This window comes from Etheostoma cragini, chromosome 19 (assembly GCF_013103735.1).
Source record: "Etheostoma cragini isolate CJK2018 chromosome 19, CSU_Ecrag_1.0, whole genome shotgun sequence".
Taxonomy (NCBI): domain Eukaryota; kingdom Metazoa; phylum Chordata; class Actinopteri; order Perciformes; family Percidae; genus Etheostoma; species Etheostoma cragini.
In genome coordinates this window covers 16635292-16657204 of record NC_048425.1, presented here as the reverse complement: position 1 = coordinate 16657204, position 21913 = coordinate 16635292, and the positions used below count along the sequence as shown (strand labels likewise).

General features: G+C 40.7%; 1 protein-coding gene across 5 annotated transcripts in view; it reads left to right on the top strand.

The window, feature by feature from the left end:
* The window catches only part of sorcs2 (sortilin-related VPS10 domain containing receptor 2), a 356230-nt gene that overhangs the window by 260073 nt on the left and 74244 nt on the right, over positions 1–21913 (top strand). For all 5 annotated transcript variants that reach the window (XM_034901195.1, XM_034901192.1, XM_034901194.1 and 2 more), the window contains exons 6-8: positions 6160–6224; positions 17087–17205; positions 18951–19040. In XM_034901195.1, the coding sequence (XP_034757086.1) occupies positions 6160–6224; positions 17087–17205; positions 18951–19040 (274 nt within the window). The remainder of the gene's footprint in view (positions 1–6159; positions 6225–17086; positions 17206–18950; positions 19041–21913) is intronic.

The window sequence follows — 21913 nt, the reverse complement described above, 5'->3', positions numbered from 1 at the left end:
TAACAAAAAGTGTGTACACAGAGTGTAGTGCAGTAATTTCCCCATTGGGGACTAATAAACAAATTATCTTATCTTATCCTATCTTATCTCTCTCTCTCTGTCTCTCTCTTACTCACCCACACACACACACACACACACACACTCACACTCGTACATTCTTGGTGTGGAAATAAAAAAGAACCAAAAACAAAAATCACACTGATAAAAAATGGGTTGTATTCATTGTTGCAATACTTGTTGTGTATATAGTTCGTTTGTTACCATGACAACACCATTGATCTGAAGCTTGATGCTGTCATGTAAATAGTTTTCTAATCAGCAATAAATATAACAATTTCTGATCAACTCATATCAATTGCATACTTAAATAACAGACTGGTTAAAGCCCGGCCCAATTTAAGACAACCCGACCCACTTCCGGGTTAAATTCTGTCCACTTTCAGGTTAGGTCCCGCCCAGTCTGAGTACAGATACGGATACAGATAATTCATGTGGTAAACAGATACAGATACAGATTATGCTGTACTCGCTCATCCCTAATGTTTATATGTATCTATTTTGGTGGGAATGAGCTATATATAATCCAGTTGTGCAAGAGCTCACAGTACACTGTATATAGTGTAAGTGCAATTAGGTAAAGAGACAATAGTTCAAAAGGTATTAGGCTCACGCTTTAACACAGTACAGAGAAACAACATGGAGAAACAGTTTAAGGATTTGTGGAAAGGAACAAACTGAGGGAGGCAGATGGGAGTGTGAGCTGGCAAGAGAGAACATCAGGCTGCACATTACGTGTGCAAGGATGGTACGTTAAAACAAAATTGAACCTGCTAAAAAACAGGGCCAATCTGGCTTGATGTGAGTTTAGTCTTAGTTGACTGGCTGTAGGTCAAGTTCCTACAATCTGTCCATACCACAAAGAACTGCTCCGCTACATCTAGCCAATGCCTCCACTCTTCCAACACCACCTTGACAGCAATAAGCTATCGATTAACCACTTTGTAGTTCTTCTCTGTAGGGGATAGTTTCTTAGAGAAGAAAGCAATAGGATGAAGCTTCTGATCCACCCCAGAATCAGAAGCATCCAACTGCAAACTGGTGTCAGGATGAAAAAGAACAGGCATGGTAGAAAACTGTCTCTTAAGAGTACATTCTCAGTTTCTGCTGACCATAGAAACGGAACCTTGGGGGAGGAGAGTTTAGTCACGGGGGTTGTTATAATGGTTGAAGTCTTTGAAGCGGTGGTAAAAATTAGCAAAGCCCATAACATGTTGCAGCTGTTTCCTTGAAATGGGAGTAGGTCACTCAGTAACCACTTCAACTATCTTTTCTGGATCTGGTGAAACCTGTCCCCGGTCAATAAACCCAAGGAAGGGGACTGATTGATGGTGAAACTCACACTTCTCTGCCTTTACATAAAGGTCGTCTATCAAGAGGCATTGGAGAACCTGACAAATGACGTGGGACTTGGAAAAAAACAACAAAATATTGTCTAAGTAGACAAAGCAGTGAAGAAAATTTCTTAATACATCGTTCACCATGGACTGAAAACTGGCGGGGGCGTTGGTGAGTCTAAACGGAATTACAAGGTACTCAAAGTGACCAAGAGGAGTGTTAAATGTTGTTTTCCATTCTTCCCCCTCTGTGTCACAGACAAGATGGGATGCATTGCACGGATCAAGTTTGGAAAATTCAATCCGTGCAATGCACGGAAGGGGTTCAAACGCCGAGTTATGTGGGGGTTAAGTATTCTTGACTGTAATGTTGTTAAGTCCTCGGGAGTTAATGCAGCAGCTTAAAGACTTTCAGTTGAACTGGGCAGTTGGCGAGGAAATGAGTGGCATCCCCACAGTACATGCACTCACCAGCCTGAATGCGCTGTAGTTTCTCTGCTGGTGACACTCGAGCACATGCCCAGCTGCATGGGCTCATGTTTCTTTAGCAGAGGAAACGGAAGTGGGTGAGTGCTGTCCAATAGCTTGTGCGGTCCGACTGGTTGAACGCGTAGGCTCTCCACCCGTGGTGTGTAACTGACCGCCCCTCACTTCTCCTGTAACCTGTTATTTATTTTTATAGCAAGGGAAACGAGAAAATAAAGATCAGTAGCCACATCTCAGGTAGCAAGTCCACAAGTCATCCTTCACTGTGTCATGCAAACCATTACGAATGCTCCCTGAAGAGCTACCTCGTTCCCCTTGGAATCATCAGAAGTCTCTTGGAAGCATCGCCGGCATGATTCGGATGGTCAAACACAATTTTAATTTAGAGGAAACAAATCATCAAAAGATTCATCTGCAATCTGCTGATTGGTACAAACAGCCTCAGCCCAGACTAGGGCTTTTCCCCTGAGCAATCCCAGAGCGTAATGTACCTTTGATGATTCAGTGGTGAAAATAGGGGTTTCTGTTGGAAAACCAGGCGGCACTGAAGCAGGAAACCGCGGCACTTGTTTAACTCCTCGGCGAAAAGTTCTGGTGAGGTAACCAGGTGCAGGAGCGTTAGCCAAATCTGGGGAAACAGACTGAGTAACAGGCAGAAGAGGAGCATATGGAGGAAGACTACTAAGAGTTAACAGGTTAGTCATTTGAGATGTTAGATGGGTTACTTAAGTGAGCAGCTGCTGGTTATCATCCAATAAGGTCCGGTTAAGTTGGTCATGTTGTCCAAAAAAGACTCCCTGCGAAGGGATGGAGTGACGAACGCCATCCTCCTTAGCCACGTGTGGTGTCCAGGGCCAGATTGTTCTGTTAGGCTCTTACTTTGACCCACTACAGAGACACACAACACAGACAATGAGAAACAGTTTAAGGATTTATTGAACAGTCTTGGAATGTCCACAGTGGAAAGGTACAGGTTTGAGAAGCTTCAGGTGGGGATTGAAACTTAGGAGGCAGACAGGAGTGAAGCCAGGGCGGACCTTAGACTCTAAGTTGCGTCCAATCTTGGCTCACCAAGGGGTCTGGTCGAGAGATTGATGAGAGCTCAGCAGTAAGGCGAGCTACAGCAGTAGACAGAAGGTTCAGAATGGAATCTCATGTATGGTTTTAACAATCTGGCGCTGAAGAGGTGAACAGCCCGGGTGGATAAACTGCTGGGTTGATTAGTGGATTGTGCTGCAGCTGAGCTGGAACGGAGCATGAGAGAGTGTCCACGCCCCTTGACCTAGATCTTCCACAGACTGCCTCTCGCCTCAGCAGGTGAAGACAAACACACAGAAACACAGGGGAAAAGGAAGAGGAAAACAGGCATGATGGGAAACATAAGCTGACCCATAACAGAAGGTGTCCAAAGATTTGAATTAATAAGGCAGTGAAAAAGTTGAGACTTTACGTTATGTATTTTAATATAATGTCACTGGGGTGGGATAAGAGTCTATGTCAGTGGGATTTTGGGCATTGTTGATAAGGCTAGCTGCAGATAAGAAGAAACTGTTCTCATGGCGTGAGGTTTTGGTTCTGTAGGCTGCTGTCGGAGGAGTGGGTTTCAAAGAGTTTGTGTCTGGGGTGGGAGGGATAGGTCAGTGTAGGAAAGACACTCAACCTTCTCAGCTGAATGATACACTGTAGTCCGCCCTTGTCCTTGGTGGGGGCAGAAGCTTACGACATCGTGATGGAGGAGGTGAGGATGGCAGACACCAGAAATACATCCAATGAGGGTGGTGTCATCCGAAGCATTCATCCGCAGCATTCAGAAGCTTGACAGACTGGTGACTGGAGGTAAATTTGTTGGTGTACTCTGCAAGGAGACGAGTACAGAGGAAAGAACACAGCCTTCATGGAAACGGGTGCTGATGGTCTGAGAATGTCAGACAAAAAGTCTGTAAGAAAAAGTTAGCTAGATTCAGGCACAGGGGAGCTTGTCCTGTAGAAGTGCAGGAATAATAGCATTGGATGCAGAGCTGAAATCCAGAACAGGATCCTGGCGTATTTCAAGTCCAGGTGCTGGTGACGATATGTTAACTGCATCATCTACAGACCAGGGGGTCAAGGAGTTGGTCAGTGAGGGTTCTGGGGTAACAACATGCACCTGACACTTTTTCAGAGTAACTTCCAGGGAGTGAGAAGGCAGAAGATTAAAGTCTTTGTTAATTTCACTTTAGCAGGACACATAGGACCTGCTGAAGCTTTTTTTTTTTGTCCTCAATTTGTGGCTTGAGTTATTCCCCCCAACAAAGTGGTAACCTCTTGTGGTTAAACAAATAATATCCTTACCAAGTCAACTGATCAATTGATTGCCCTAACCAGTAACAAAAACCCTGAACCCTTGATACATCTTTTGTAGACGACCTACCTAATTGCTTCACTGATCATGACTAGTTCTTAAAACAAATTCGATTGAGGGTTGTAATGAATTTAACTCCCTAAAGTTGAAAGGTCCGGAAAAAAAACATCAGTGGACCTTTACGATTATGTTTGTTTTAATTTGTGCACAGACAAATTTTTGTGTGGACGATGCTGTGATCTATGATTTTGCTGTCTCCTTTTCTGTTCACCTTATTCACCATCAGACTTTCAGTATAACTCAGTCATGTCACCTACAAAGGTTTTCTTATGACTGCAGGTGTAAGAATTAACACTCCTGCTTGCAAACATAACATCAAACAGAACATAGCATTTAACAAAATCGTTGACGTTGTAACATTTTTAGGGACTTTAAAGACAACACATTGCTATGTAGCTGGCCAAATCCAGATTAAATCCATGTGTTTCTCTCCAAACTCTAAACCAAAACTGCAAATCTAAGTGGCTTGTTTTTATTGTCTGTGGCGTTAGCGTTTTACCAAATTCATGCCTTTTATACCAACACTTTAATCCTTTGTGGTATAACTGCTTTTACTTAATTAGAAGGGCGTCTTTCAACTGAAAACTAGACAACTAAAATCTTCTAAAAGTTTGTTAAAAAAAACTGTAAAAAGATTCTGTTAGCTAATAGAAAATAAAACAGTAAACTTTTTAGAAAACTAGAAGAATATTCTGATTTATGTTGCTTTCTCAGACTCCAACGGTGCTAGATCTATAAAAAACTTGAAGGTAATCTGGATTTGCTTTGGAATTATCAACTGTTTGGAAAATAAAAGATGAAATATGTAATCATCCTGTTGCATTTCATTCAATCCATTTTCTCGCCTCGTCCCTCAATGGTCTGCTAATTGCTCGTAAAGTCTCTTTATAGTTAAAGTAGCAAGGTTTTATATCTCCACTCTTTACCAGGCTGGGGACTACACAGTTCAGATGAACTGCTTAGTTTACTGCTTACTGAGATACACTCAGAGCAAGTATATTGTCGTGTATGTTAGTGTGCTTGAAAGGAAGAGAAAAAAGGGTATACAATTCTGGAAGTTTTTCACTGTAATAGGCCAGGCATGTGTACAGGCACAATACATGTGAGTGAATTTTCCTAAACTGAGCTGTGCATATTTACTGAGGTATCTGTGTAATCAAAGGCAATCAAAAGATACGTATGTGTTCTTCTGTGCTGTGATCTAAGTTTTAATCATTATACACTTTAATCCAACATTCACTTTTTAAATATTTTATTCATCAAATAAATGTTTTTTTCCACTGGGGTAAGATCAATTTCTTAATAGTAGTAAGAGTCGGATACATTTGTGTAGTTCTACCTTCTGTTACGCTAAGACAGATACCAACAGCAAAATACCGACACTGGAACAAAATTGCATTGCCTCTAAGATTTTTAGATTACATTTTGAAGCTGCACCCTCAGACAAGATTGTCCATATTGGACAATTCTGCAAAGCCTTCAATTCCGTTTAATGACATCGCCAATAACACCATTTGGGTTTTTTTATGTTTTTTTCTTTGTACAATATGTACTACAGGACCTCCACCAGCGCAACCTCCACTCAAACGTTTTGCTTGGCTACATAAAGGAAACTTCCTGCTTTGGCTCTGAATGTTGGCAATTGTACATACATTCTGAGGTGCAGAATCATCCAATGTAAACATAATTCTTTGGAATACTAACAAAAAATAAGACCAAATACATTCAACATTCAACGTGTCATTTCTTTTACTGTGTTCCCTCATCTGACATCTAAAGTAAACATAAGTCATGTGGTTTTTAGTCTAATTTCTGATTGAATGTGCGCTCCCTGGTCAAAAATACCATTGATTAATGTATTTCTCCTCTGTGTCCCAGGTCAGTATCTGGTGTGGATGTGGACCCTGATCTGGTACACATGGAAATGCAAGATACAAGTGGAGGTACAGTGATGTTTTATCGGCTCATACATGACTTATATATTTATTGTTGATACTATTAGGGCCTGGTCACACCAGTACAGTGACATTCCAGACTGAAATGTCTTCATTTTTTATTAAATCCCACCATTAGTGTATTTGCTCACAGAGGCAAAGTAGATGGAACTTTCACATACAGTGCTTTTACATGCAGAGCAGTAATGGGGGTTAAGTGAATAAGCGGATTATGCCAGTTCTCCCTGTATACATGAAGGGAAGAATGGAAAAAATGACAGGAGTAACTCTACTTCCGGTACAGTAGGTTCACTCCGCCAACATAAAACTGATCGGAACAAGGTGTATACACTTAGGCTTCAACGTCATTCAACAGACATTACTGCAGTATTTATATTTTACAAACACTGCTACATGGCTATATGATATAATGTCAGGGAAACATTTTCTCTTGAGTGCCGAAATGACTGTGTTAACATGTTTGTTTGTGTAGTTTTTGCTTATTACCTTTTCGTGGTGAATTTGCTGCTAAACTACGGTACATAACAGTCATTCCACTGCTACATGTAGCTACATGCTAACGTTAGGAAAAGTTTCGTAATTACTCCCAAATTCTCTAGCACCTTCCTGCTGGAACATGTATAGTTTTTGGTTAAGAATCCTTTATTGGTGATTTGAATTTGTAGAAAGTGCTGCTATACTCCGTTAACCGTCTGTCCCACGCTGCAGTGACAAACTGTACATGTTGCGTTGTAGCAGGGTTCACGTAACTGTCTGTAAAATGTACAGTACGTAGCTTTCTGCATTAAAATGTCTATAACCAATAGTACCTATGATATATATGCTTAGGGTTTTGTTCTTACACTTATCTTAATGTTTACAAAAAATTTCCCTCAGAGAAATCTGTTTTATTTTTACATAGGACGTTTCCTTTAGTCTGTCAGTGGTGTCATAAACAACTCGGTCTCACGCCAGTTTGTGAAATTGTCACATTATTTGGATTTATTGATTTTTGTACAGGTCACAATTTTCTCGTTTATTTATTGTTAATGGGAAAGAGAGAGAATAACGCAGTAAGGAACTGAAACGCGCAGACACAATCCCCGGTCTCTGGGGTTAAACTCTTGTGTTGTTTGACCCATCCACCACCCCGAGCAACATCCCTGTGCAGATATTTGGCTTTTCAATACTAGTTGCGACCGTAATCGTTCTATGATCACGAAATAGGCTTCCAATTGAAGAACATTAGACATCACACATTACTGGAACTCTACAGTGTTTATTAGGAGTCTTCTTCCATGTTTACAAGGCTGGACCGGAATAAAAACGCTGCCATAGACTTTTAAGAACTAGATCAGCCATCGCAATCAACCGAACGCCACCTGTCCTTGCAATCTCTTCATTTACAGTACATACCAGCACCATTTACAAGACAAATGCTGGTATATTTGCTACCTAAACACTAACCAGCCAAAAAACCTTAATCTAATGAGCGGCTGGTAAAATTTGAACATTCACTAACCATTTGGCTGGAGGACCCTGCATACCAGCCGATATCAGCCCCTAATACTGCCACTTGTGAGTGACTTGTGCCAGCTGAGTGGCAAGAAAGACTTTGTGACTCTGACTTTATGTCACTAGTCAAAGTTAGTTAGTTATCTATATATTATATTCTTAAGACACATATAACTGTAAAAATTCTGTTTATAATAGTATTCATTTCTATATTTATTCACTACTTATCCATGTCCTGCACTTTTGGAACCATTGTATATCCTGCACTTACTGCTATTGCACTTCTGGTTAGACCTAAACTGCATTTTGTTGACTTGTACCTGTGTAATGACAACAAAGTTGAATCTAATCCAATCTAATCTAAAAGGTTGCCTGGCTCTTGACGGCAAGAGGGCGAGATGGCTAAAGGTTTAGGGTGGAGCAGGGGGTCATCAACATCTCTAGTTTAGGGAACAGGTGACAAGTCTGGAAGTTAAACTATACTGCATTTTGTACACAGTGTGAACTGTAATATATAGGGGAATTTGTATAAATCAGGAACGTTTAGTATTACATATGCATGTGCCTTAGCTTTATAATACATATCTTGCATTAGTTTACTACCAGCTAACTTGTCATAGACAAAGGGTGCAATAATTTGTCATCTCATGTTTTTAGCCATCTATGGCCACTTTGTGGTGTTGTTTTCCTCACTGGTGGGGGCAGAACTTAAATGAACACTGTCTCCATTGGCGCATACCCACTGCTAGTACCAGCTCTACTCTGCTCAGCTCGGCTTGTGTCAACTCAGCCACAGTGCCCTGTCCTCCATTTTCCATTGCAGATTTAGTAACGCGTTATGCGTGGCTGTTCATCATAGTGACTCCGCAGGAAAATGCTGTGACCTAACGAAACACACACATTTAGAATCTCAAAGGTGTGTTGGTTTTTGATTCTCATGTGGCTGTTACCACAGCACGAAGACAAATTTAGTTTCCAAAGAAGCTGCAGGCAGCAAAATAACACTGCTGCTGTTGCCAGCAATGCTGACGCAGTGATTAGTGACAATTCTCTCTGGCCAATCAGTAGTCTGCAGGCTCAGCTCGCTTGGAACCTCAACAGAGGTACTACTAAAAAAAGTACCTGCTGACAGGTACCTGGACTTTTTTCATAAAGGAAAAACCAAAAAGGCGAGCAGAATCGAGATGAGTCATGCTAGTACCATGTAATGAAAAAACGGATGGATGTGGGCTCTAGGATGTGATTGGCCAGTGTTTAGATGAGAAACAAACCAGTAGGTCAATCATGTGATCTTTCTCCTCTCTGTGGGCGGGTCAGCAAAGAACCAAAGATGTGAATGGCCAGTGTTCACATGAAAGACACACATGTGGGCCAATCATATGATTTCTCCTCTCTCTATGGGCCAAAGAAACTTAAAAAAAACGTTTGACCGGCGTGCAGTACATACAAATAGAACGGCCCACCAGGAAATCTCCTGGATTGCCAATCAGTGCTTGCATGGAAAGTGGAAAGCTAAGTAAAGAAACTTAGTGACTGTGTGTCCATCATCACAAAACAAAAAGTTATATCAGACATTTGAAGATTCTCTACAAGACTTGCTGAGATGGAGAATATAAATGTTCTCTCCCATTATAGCAGTACTAGTCTTAGCATATCCTACAGTGTCAATGAAGGAAATATAAAGATGAATGGTTGACCTTGCTGTGGATGGGCGGCAGAGGTGTGTGAGCATAGGGTCAATGGAGAATGAATAGATAAATTAAGGAGGGGTTTCACGGGCCCCTGAGGCAACAACAGCAAATCTGGAAGATCATATCTGCTGATTGATAGACAGTTTAGTTCTTAAATCCCCACAAAGGGCCAAAAGAAGCAGTTTGTATTTGTCAATGTATGGTTGTAAACATATTTATTTATTATTGATTTCCTCCTTTGAGTCTAATAATAATAACAATAATCCCCCACTCTGAATAAACCCGAGCAGGCAGTTATTTGGAAGTGAAGGGTAAAATGAAGGGATTTTATTTTTTTTGCTGTTCCACACTGTATTTTTTGCAACACTTCTAGAAAACAATACAAACATCTCTTGGATCCCTTTAAGACACACTCAGTCTTTCCCACACAGAAAGATGCTGCCTGCAGTATGAAAGTTGTCAGGCCAAACAAGGCTGCCTATGTCTGTAGAGGGTGAACAAGAGAGAGGTTGTCTGTCTGGGCCAGCTGCCCAGGCATGAGAGCTCTTTCTAGGGCTTGGCAGCACCACATGGTCCCTCCTCCTACTCATTCTACTCCATTCTCCTCTCCTTGCTTCCTTTCCCAAACAAATAGATAGTCAAGGGGGCTGGAGCGATCAGGCATGCCAAACCAATCTGTTCGTCCTGTGCCGCCCTGTCACATGTGGCATCGCCATGGTTAAAAGGTGACACGCCACAAAAAAGGACACAAACTCAGAAGGGTCTTTGCAGAGGCAAGTAACCGGGCCAGTGGCGTACAGCAAGGGGTTGGGATGTGCCCATGACTGCTGGTCGAGAAGAGGGACTCCAGAAAAACAGTCGTGGTCGATTGATGGATCAGCCATACTTGTTAGTGGGTGTCATTAAGGGGATTTGATGTGCAGGAAAGTATGTGTGTCTACCTTGTTCATGCTCGATACACACAAACATACAGTACATGCAGTCACACACCTCCCTGATAGGCATGTACTGAAACAGACTTGGAGATGTGTGTGTGTGTGTGTGTCCACTCCACTAGCTGCTGGGTTACTTTATGCAGTTCAAAGTGCAATTGTACACTCGAACGCTATGCATTCCATTTGAGCTGAGAATGAAAAAATGTGTGGCTCAAGCATAGAAATAATTCATAACTGGACACACAAAAATCCCCCAAAGCTAAAGTGACGAGAATTGAAGTTTATTTTTTCTAGAATTCCTTAAAGAAGACAGTCAATGATGAAAATAACACAATAATTATGTTTTTTTTTCATATTTTGTATTAGACGGCCTATGCACTTGTAGCCCAGTAGAAAATTTATGAAAATAAATAGGAAGAAATTATATTATTATTCTTAATATTATAAAATAAAACTAGTTCTAATATAAATGGATATGGTTATTATGAACTAGTTGGTTCAATGGTTGACCCCGCCTTGATTGATAAGTGACAGCGGAAGCTTCTCTGCCACGGCCAAGCAGACAGCCTGTCTGTTAGCGGCTGTACAGTCATTAAACCAATTAAAACATTGCTTCAAGAGTTGATCCCGCCTTGATTGATAGGTGACAGCGGATGCTTCTCTGCCACTTGACACACAGACGCAACACAGCCAGTGTGTTAGCGGTTGATGCAAGGAGGTAACATCGACATTATAACAAGTAAAAATATTTGCACATGTCATCTAAACACTTGGAAAAGTACGTTGGGAACTGTACCGCTACCAGCCTTGAGGGATTTTCGTCGTGTTTATCCGACGTGAAGCTTGGTGAGTTTGCCAAAGTGATCAAAGTATTGAGTGCTATGCTACAGTAAGCTAACGCAGATATTACTCAGCATGTCATGTATTTCAGTTGGTTAATGCATATTAATGTGTCAATTTTGGTTTTATATTAAAGATAGTCTGTCTAAGTTAATTCACAATATACATATGGGTCATTAACAAGTTAATTTGCAGTTTGTACAGTATGTAAACTATATTTCTGTATTTTGAGTGCATGGTTTCAACACGTGCATCTAGCTTAAGTTCTGGTTAACACTGCATGGTGTAAAGAGATCAAGACTGTGAAGGTAAATATGGTGCAAAAGGTGAGAGCTTGTAGAATACGACAGAACAACATTTTTTTACTTGTATGTTGAAATTTGCACTTGCAAAAATTTGGACTTGTTACTAAAAAAACACAAGAGCTTGTAAAAAAAGAAATCTGAACTTGTAAATTGAAATGTGCACTTGTAGAAAATATTCACAAATGTGTAGATTGATATTTACATAAACAAAATGAAAATTGCAAGCTTGTAGTGCAACATTTACTTGTGTGCATTTTTTTCTCGGGTTCATTTTCCATCACAACCACAACTCAGTAATTACAACCTCTTGAATCTGTCGCTGCAATGCGCCGGTGGACATATTCTGTGGAGCTCTGCGGCAACAGAACGGCTGGGGAAAGCAGGGTTCTATCGCCAGATGAGGGAAATCTCTGTCTGGCTTATTTATGTTGCATGGAAGCTAGCGTTGGCTAACTGGCAGTCAGCCCGCTTTTAAGTAAATACCTTTTTAATTATCTAAACACTTTTTAACAGTCAAACTGAAACACTGGCGGTGAGCTCCAGATCCTGCAGCCGCAGACAGACCGTCATCAGTGGGTCGGCCAGCGTGGAAACATTGCTAAAAAGCTTAGCTGCCGACCTTGACCTGATCGGAGCTCCAGCCGGACACAGAGAGCCCAACACCAGGTAGCAGCGACCCTTTCCCTCGGCCATGACCAGAGCTTGCTTTGGTGATGTTGTGCCCACATTTCACATCCCTGGCAATAGGGCTGCACAATTAATCAAATTGTAATCACGATAACGATTTTAACTTCCCATTATCAAATTAAAGTGATTGCGTGTTTTTTTTTTTGAAAGCGTCATTTCATAGAACGCTCCGTGTTTTTTTGCAAAGCCCATCTAACGCTCCGTAAACCACTGTCTGATCATGTGCCAGTCGGAGGTGTTCCCTGCACCGCGCAACTTAGTTTCTAGATGTAGACTGTCACAGAGGACAGAATAACGGGAGGAAAATTCAACAGATGGTCCCAAGGTTTACCAGTTTACCAGTAAACGCAACATTTTGTCCTGTCTGTGTTGTTTTGCAGACAACAGCAGTCAGCAGTGCTAGTCGGTTCTAGTTAGCGTCTGTTAGCTGTTAGCTCCTCTAGGACGCACCGGTGCTAATGTTCTCTCATCCGCTCCAATGTTGTTATATGGATATGGTTAAATTTTCTGTTACATGACCTTTTAAACACTTTTAAAAACCTTAGAACTAAGCCAAAAATCAAACCACAGATGGTAAACTTGGGTTGGTGAAATCAGTTATTCCTGCAGATTAAACAGTGGTCAGTCACCTTACATGACCTTCATTCAGACAAATGGGTTGTAGTGCAGCATCCATTTATGTCTTCCTTACCGGATGGAATAATAGTTAAAAGTTTTTTTTTTACCTTACCAACACATTAGCCCGTCATCTACCAGTTATGCTTACAAATGGAACTGAACAAAATGTAACTATACCACCAAGATGTGTGAAAACTGAGTTACATGCCGTGCAGAGTGTAAATTCAAAAGAACAAAGTACATCAAGTCACTGAAAAGCTTGAAAGGATGCCAGAGGTCTTTGCTCAACGTGAGCTAGATTTTGGACACAAACATTACCTGACCCATAAAACTCCGTTCAAACACAGAGCATGAGCAATTCAACCTAAAGACCTTGATGCTATTCGTACACATCCCCAAGAGCTCCTGGAGAGTGGCGTCATCAGAGAGTTGGAATCTTGTTTTTCTTTCCCCGTAGGTCGTAAGAAAGAACTAGAACTGCACGCAGTTTCAACGGGGTCCAAGCCTCCCCTCGCCAGTCGTCCCCAGCGACCCGGGGAAAGCTCGAAAGCGGAAGCCAAAGCGAACTACAGAAGCTTTGCTTGGTCATGAAATGCGCACACAATTACGTAGCAAAATTCTTCATACAACATGTTGTCGTGGCCATCTGGAGATGCTACACACCAGGTTTCGTGCAGATCTGTCTTCATTGTAGCGCCACCTGCTGGTCAATGTGTGTAATATAAGGTCTGGTCGGCTACCCACTGTACATCTACTCTGTTAATTTCAGGTAATTCACTTTAGTGGAAGTGGTTAATCTGAACGTTGGTCCATAGTCTGGAGATGCTGTGTGCCAAGTTTCGTGCAGATCCATTGCACGGTCTAGGAGGAGTTCGAAAAAGTTGGTTTTTGATAAATGGTGATTTTTCACGCATAAAAGTCTAGGCGGAAATGGGCGTGGCCTACATCAGGAGATTCATTTGGATTCAGGGAACGCGTGGATGTAAGTTTTTTTAATATCCTATGTACGGTTTGGGAGTTATAGGGCCAAACGCGTTTTTTCTGGTATAGCGCCACCTAGTGTCGGAAGTGGGGCATTTTTTTGCGTCTGAGGTCTTTGCGGACTTTCGGACCAGTCCTGAAAATGGCGCGTCGCCACCATGTACGGTTTAGGCTGCAGCACCAGTTTTATGCGGAGAAGAATAATAATGGAAAATCTTAGCGAAAACAATACACAGGTTCCACAGCCCTGCTGTGTGAACCGCGTATCGCTTGCGATTACTGCGGTGCGCGCATCCTCGGGCTTGGACCCGTAAAAATGGTGACGTCCGGCTATGGATCGACTACCGGAAATTTAATCTCTAGACTTAAAAGATGCAAATGCCTAACCCAATTTTAAGGAGACATTTTCAGCTCTAAGTGTCTCAAAATGGTTTTCTGTCCTAGATCTGAAGTCTGGATATTATCAGATTGAAGTCGAAGAAGCAGACAAGCCCAAAACTGCTTTCACCTGTCCCTTGGGGTTTTGGAAATTTAATCATATGCCCTTAAGTGTAACAAATTCCCAAAGCACAATCCAGAGATTAATGGAGAAGTGTATGACATTAATGTCTTACATTAATTATGTAAGACATTAATCTCAAAGAAGTACTCTTCTTCCTGGACGATTTGATCAAATTTTCTAAAAATTGGAGGAACATGAGAGTAGTTTGCTACACGTTCTTGATCGTCTCAAGCAATTCGGATTAAAACTATCGCCTGACAAGTGCAAGTTCTTCTGAAATCTGTCCTCTACTTGGGACATAAAGTGTCCAGTGCACCATTGGTCAACATCCAAGTCACCAGACCTTTGCAGCTAGTCTGCATGGACTTCCTTTCTATAGAAACTGATAAAAGCAACACCATGGACATTTTAATGATAAATGATCACTTTACTAAGTATGCCGTTTCCATTGCTATACCTAATCAGAAAGCCAGGACTGTCGGAAAGTGTTTGTGGGAGAATTTCTTTTTACATGGGTCCAGACTTGAATCCTGCACAATTAAAGAACTCTGTGAAGTCTCAGAAATTCAGAAGATAAGGGCTACCATCCCAGGGGAAACCCTGAACGTTTCAACTGAACCTTATGCTTGGTAATGCTTGGTAATCTGGAGGTACAAGAGAAAACACACTGAAAGGATTTTGTTAAGCCCCTTGTGCATGCTTACAACTGCACCAGGAATGACGTAACAGGATTCACCCTGTAGAAGCTAATGTTTGGGCGTCAGCCCAGATTGCCTATTGACTTAGCTTTCGGCTTACTGGTCCCATTCCCACTATGTTCATAACTTAAAATCTCACATGCAAGAGAGCTGCAAAATAGGTTCAGGTAATGCAGTCAAGATCACAGAGAAGAACAAAACCACATTCGACAAACACGTTACCAATTCCACACTATACATTGGCGATTGTGTTTAGATAAGAAATTTTCACCTGCGTGGGAAGCACAAGTTAGCGGACAAGTGGGAGCCCATGACTAAGCAAGCTGGTGATCTACCATTTTTCACCTATAGACCAGAAACAGCAGACAGTCCTCTGCGCACCTTGCACGGAGATCTCTTACTTCCCTGTGGATTCTTACCTGTAACAGAAGTCAGTCAACCAGTCTTGTCAAAGACTCCCCCAAGAAGAAGAACACAATACAGTCCAGATGAAGATCCAGAAGATGATAATAATTTTAATTTGTTTATTAATCCCAAGTGTGGGAATTACAATTTGTGTGTACACACTTTGTTAGTAATCACACACCGGTCTGAAATACACACACATGCTCAGGACCTCTAATGGAGAGATGTCAGAGTGAGTGGGCTGCCAGTTGAACCAGCACCATGAGCGGTTGGGGTTGCTCAAGAGCACCTGGCAGTGCCCAGGAGGTGAAGTAGCTTCCCTCCAGCCACCAATCCACACTACTGCCACCCCTGAGCTACTGCCACCAAGATGTACAATTTCCAGATATTGATACCCAAGATCTTTGTTTTGAAGTTCTACTGGTCCGTGAAACTAGATTTCTACAGTTTATGATACCTTTTTTTTGGATGGACCTGTCGAAGCTCCAGATGACAACTTCTCTATCAAAGCTCCAGAAGCCAACCGGCAGGTTAATGCTCTGGATAACTCACCTGTATTCGTCCATACTGGAGGAATTTCAAGCGGAAGCTGCGGAAGTTGATCTAGTAGAGGAACCCCAAGGAGTTGGAGTACCAATAAATGAGGATCACAATGATGACATTCATGTCAGACAGTCTGCTCGGCAGAGAGAAAAGCCTAACTTACCTATTCCCAGTATGGAAACCCTCTGATTTCAATTGTCCATTCTCTATTTCAAGGCATGAATACAACTCTTGTCAACACATTGACACATTGTATTGTCACTGCTATTGTTTCAGTCCACTACCTCTTACTTATCTTAATCTTCTTAAACCTATTCTAGATTGATAATCTAAATAGCTGATATTTAATAAAAGCTACACACTACGGTAACTTTCAACAGCAAAATAGATGTAATGCCCGACGAAAAAAGGGAAAAAAGCAGTAACAGTGCACAGTGAACGAGTTACGAATTGAATGTCATTCAAAGGACAAAACAGGTATTATTCTAAAATATAAGTTCTGATACATTAAGTCACAAACAACCTCACAAGTGTATGATTGCAGGCTTGTGAAGTTGTGTATGAGCATTTACTCTATTGCCAGCTTGTCACCTTTGGGAGGAGAGTAATGGCTGAATTTCAGCAGGCAATGTTGATGATGCAGCTGCTGGTTGAAATTCAGTAGTGGGTGAGCTTTGTGTCTCTGTGAGGATAATCCCTCTTGGCCATTTGGATGCTAGAATGGCTATATGTTTTTGGAATAGCTGGCATATTTTATAGCGTTTGGAAATTGATGTCTCTGTTTTTTCTATTCTAGTTTTCTCCCATACATTGTCTTCCTCTTTTCTTTCTCAAATATATATCTACAGCACAAAGTTTTGTTTGGTATTATATTCATAAACATATCGTGACTAATAACTGGATGTGAAAAAAACTAATAGTCAACAATAATGTATTTATCAACAATATATCATTGAAAGCATATGGAGATACTTTTTTAATATGTATAGAATATTTGAACAAATTCCATGTCAAATGTATTATGCTGTGTAAACCTGTGCAAATGTATGTAAATTATATGAAACAACTATTTTTTATTTGTACATTTTTGTAAACCATTTTCTTTTTACAGTTTATCTAAAGTAACTGTTCTTCTCTGTGTGCCACTGCAGGTTACCTGTATGTTACCTGTCTCATCCAGAACTGTTCGGAGAAAATGGTGACGGCTCAATTTCTTGGCAAAATCGACCACAACTCACTGCTAGTGCAAGACAACTATATTTTTGTCAAGGTAAACCTCACAACAGCTGCAGTGAGAGAGTGGTGTGTATTACAATTATTTTAGTGAAACAGAAATGGTTCTCTTTTGTGTCCCAAAGGTAAAACAATTTCTAAAATATTCAAAATGTCATGTTTTTTAATTATTTTGTAGTTGTGATTGTATGTCCACCTGATATCATATTAGATCTGTTTGGGTCTCCACTAACTCCTGAGTAAAATATCTTGCTCTTTTTTTGTGACTGTAAGCAACTGAGCACACCATATCTGAAATCTGATGCTGTTAGGGATATGAAAAATACCAAATTTTAAGCCCCATGTGGTTAAAAAAAAGAGTATTTTTGTACGCAGTCATTCCTTTGGGAACTTTATCGTTTTAACTGGGTCATTTTTTTTAAGTTAGAGGTTTTCTTTCATAGCAAATTGTTTTTTTAGTTTAATGCCAGGCTATGTCTTGTAGGTGCCACTTTCTAACCTCTCCTGGATTGTTGTTTAAATGAATTCCTTTGCCAGCTTTCTACAGATGTGAACTACTGTTTATCACAGAACACCAGGATTCATTACTGGTTGTAAACCGCTCACTCATTATGGCACTCTGTACTCTCTGCTCACTTGGTTATCATTGTCTATATGTAGACTTCTGCACTGATAACTTCATCTACAAATCCATCCTTGGATTGGTGCAAACATATTTATCCAATTACATGTCACACAAGTACTGCAGTCACTCTCAAAAAGATAATTCCTTTTTTATTTTTGTTTGACTTAAGTCAATTTAAAAGTTTGATTATCATGCTAGGGAATAACATGGGACCCCCTCAGGGAGATTTCCTACTGAGATGTGCAAAAAGTCATTTGTTGTAAGGCAGAGGGGGGTTGCAGTCACTATGGTTGCCACATTTTGAGCCATTGCTAAAAGTGTTTTAGCCCCAAGTAGTTGCCTGGTTTTCCTTTTGACTAGTGGCAGCTCAGGTCACTGTGAATTAATTCTTGGCGTCCCACAATGCTCGTAAAATTTCAGTTTATCAGGTTGTTAGGTGCCCCCCTCGAATTTCAGGGCCCTGTGCATGTGCCCACTTTGCCCATGCCATAATCTGTCAATGCCCATTTCGCCATGCATTTGTGGGATAGACTGATGTGACCAAAAATATTTCAAATTGATCCAAATTTCAAAGCAAGATCGCAATGAAGGGTAGGCGCGAACCGAGCTGCAATGTAACCGAATTGGTCAATTATGGAGCTTTTTTGTCCAATCAAAGTGATTTCTTTTGGTACAGATTGTAACACTAAAAGTCTTTCTTTTAGAAACAATATTTATATGTCTTACTCTGAATTGCATTTTCCAAAATAAAAGCTTTGAATTCTGTTGTTGCAGTTTCTGGGGGCACAGGTTTCCTGGAGCTTAGTTACACTTCACCCAATTTTAATTTCACTCTTAATTTACAAACAGGTCTTTTGTTTAATGTAAGAAGACGTAAACAAGGTCCTAAAAAGTCTTTATCAATGTGGTTAATAGAACATGCACGTATTCTTTTATTTTGTTCATAATGTATGAATTATTTCTGTTTTTATATTTACTTTTGGCCATTTTGCAATGAAAGTGTAATGTGTGTGAGCAAAGTATTAATAATCATAAGGTGGGATATCACACAAGCTCAAACTAGAATTAAAAGGGTGGGTTTGAACATTTGGATAGTGGGCAGATTATTCAGAGTAAAAGATTGTCATGTTGAGACTGGTTTGTTTTTATTTTTCCAGGTCACCACAGGGAATCGCACCAAGCATTTTGTGTCGTATAGACGCAATGACTTTGTCCAGATGAAATTTCCCAAGTACGCCTTGCCAAAGGTAAAGCAAAACAAAAATTATTCTTTCTCTTATTATTCTTTAACTTCTGATGTCTCTTACAACTGAACTTTGGGTATTTGCCAGTGCACCGTTTTACGCTGACACAATAAACTTTTTCTAACAAGTATAGCTAACCCCCATTCATGTACGTTCACATAGATGAACCATGTTTTTTTTTTTTTTCTTACATACATATTTTAAGTAGTTTTTCACAATGGTTTGTTTTAGAAGCTTTAAAACTCTAAAGACAGGAAAATTCTATATGTACATATAAATACATATTTTGTTGCCTTCTTGCTTGTCATAGACCTATCTCTCTCGTTTGATTTTCCATCTACCGTCTTCATTTACAACGCTTCACATTTACAGAGTTTTATATTTACAGAACTTTGCAATAACAAAGCTTCTCATATATAAAGCTTCACATTTACAGAACTTTGGATTAACAAACCTTCTCATATATAAAGCTTCACATTTACAAACCTTTATGTTCATATATAATAACAGAGAAAGGTGATTGCCCATTAACTTTTCTATCAATAGTCATACATCATGTAAAATATTTTTCCTGTCCCATCCTAACTGTTTTATTTCTTAAATTATTGTTGTTTTTAGATATTTATTGTCTATCTTGTTTTTTATCTCTAATGCAACTTCAGTTCAGTCAGGACCACTTTGTCAAAATAGATTAATTCATCTGCAGTTTGTATTTGGAGGTATGACTCTGTTCTGGGCCCTCCCCGCACTTCCACGTGTATAGGTGGAAAACATGAGTCAGGGAGAACATACCTCCGTACACTTCCATGAGCATAGAAGGAAAGCCTTAAGCAGTTAGAGCAGCAGTGCAGGATCCCCATAGGGTACAGAACAGAACAGCATCAATGACAGAGACAAAACATTAGGCTCGTTTCGAGATGAACTGCTCCTCGCCTGTGGATGAGAGCGGGCGGCAGCAGCCAGGGCGGGGAAAAAAAGCTGCGGTAAAGTCGGACAGTTTTCAGCCAATTCCAACAGCCTTCAGTCTGAACAGGAATGGACAAAAACACTGTGGTGCGATTCCGAATAAATAAAAAAATAATCAGACCCAAATGTCAGGTGGTACACAGTCTCTAGTTGTTATAATTATGACAGAGTAGCTCTCAAAATGTTCTACATGAAATCTGTTGTTGATTTTAATTTAACAACAGACTGTAGATGTTCTGTGATCTGAACGGATTTAGTCACTCTGACTTCTTTTTTTTGAACATTTTATTCTCAAATTTTTCAGGTTTTATATAACAAAACAGGACAGAAAAAAGCCACAAAAACACAAACAAACAACGGAGCTGCCAGGAAAATCAAGATTAAAAGCATGTCTTGGAAAGATGTCATATTGCTGTTATCTACACGTTCAGATGTCATAGCAATACAAGTTGCAATACAGTCAAGAGCACATCTCTATAGAAAAGAATTACATGTTTTTAAGATAGTCAATGAATGGTCCCCAGATGCTCAGAAAGCGGTTTTGTGTTTTAAAGTTTTGCATGTGTATCCTTTCCATCTGGATGATCCCAGTCATTTCATTAAGCCATTTTTGAAAGCAGGGAGGAATGGCCGACTTCCAGTCCAGAAGAATCATTTTCTTTGCGGCAACCATGCCAAGCATTAGTGCTTGTTGCATCTCAGGCACCTGAGAGCCTTTTCTGAACACCCAAAGAGCGCCAGCTCTGGGTCAGGGGCAATGTCCAAGTTAAAGACCAGACTGAACCACTGAAATACATCACACCAAAACTTATGTAATTGAGGACATAACCAGAAAAGATGTGATAGCGAACCCTCCGCACCTCCGCATTAATCACACAGCGAAGAAAGTAATGGGTAGATTTTATGCAGCTTAAGCTTAGAATAGTTTAATCGATGAACAACTTTAAATTGAATCAGTTTATATCTTGCGTTGATAGAGCATGTATGAATTCTAGTCAAAGCTTCACTCCAGGTATCGTTGGACACCTCAAGCCCCAGTTCGTTAGACCAAGCTTCTCTGAGATGGTGAATGGATGCGGAGATGGCGAACAGGGACACAAAGCGATGTATTAGGTGCTTGGAGTCAGGAGGAAGCAGCATGAGATCGTAGAATGGGCAAGTTGGTGGCATGGTTTCAAAGTTTGGTAGTACAACTTTAGCAAAGTGCCTGATTTGAAGATATCAAAAATGATGAGAATTTGGGAGATTAAAGTGCGTTGCCAGCTGACCAAACGAGGCAAAATGTCTGTCCAAGTGTGGTGGAAGTGGTCGGCAGCTTGCAGACACTTCTTATCTGGTTCAGGATCCTAAGAGAGTATCTCAAAATAAAGTTTGTACCAATACATTTATAAGGAGGCTCTGTTTTGGAAAAAAGCAAGGCACAAAGGGAGGAGCCGCTGTGCACTGCTATAGCTTCGATGTTTAACCACAGGGGGGAACTGTTAGGAGCCCCACCGGGCTGACCCCGCCGCCAGTACATCAAGGCCCTAGCATTGGCTGCCCAATAATAATTCCTGAATACTGGGAGACCAAACTCCCCCCCTCCTCTGTAGGTTTATGCAGGTGCGCTTTAGATATGTTCATATATGTTATTTAGGAGCCGTCGTACATTGCAAAATGAGAACCTACCTGGGATAAACCCTGTTTGATCGGGGTGTGAAGTTGAGGAGATGTGCCTTCCTAACCTGTTAGCCAGCACTTTTGTGACAGATTTCTGGTCAAAATTGAGGAGCGCAACGGGCCTGTAGTTCCAGGCTCAGTGCCGTCCTTGCCTTTTTTTTTTTTAACAAAAGGCAAATACACTCACCGGCCACTTTATTAGGTACCCCATGCTAGTAACGGGTTGGACCCCCTTTTGCCTTCAGAACTGC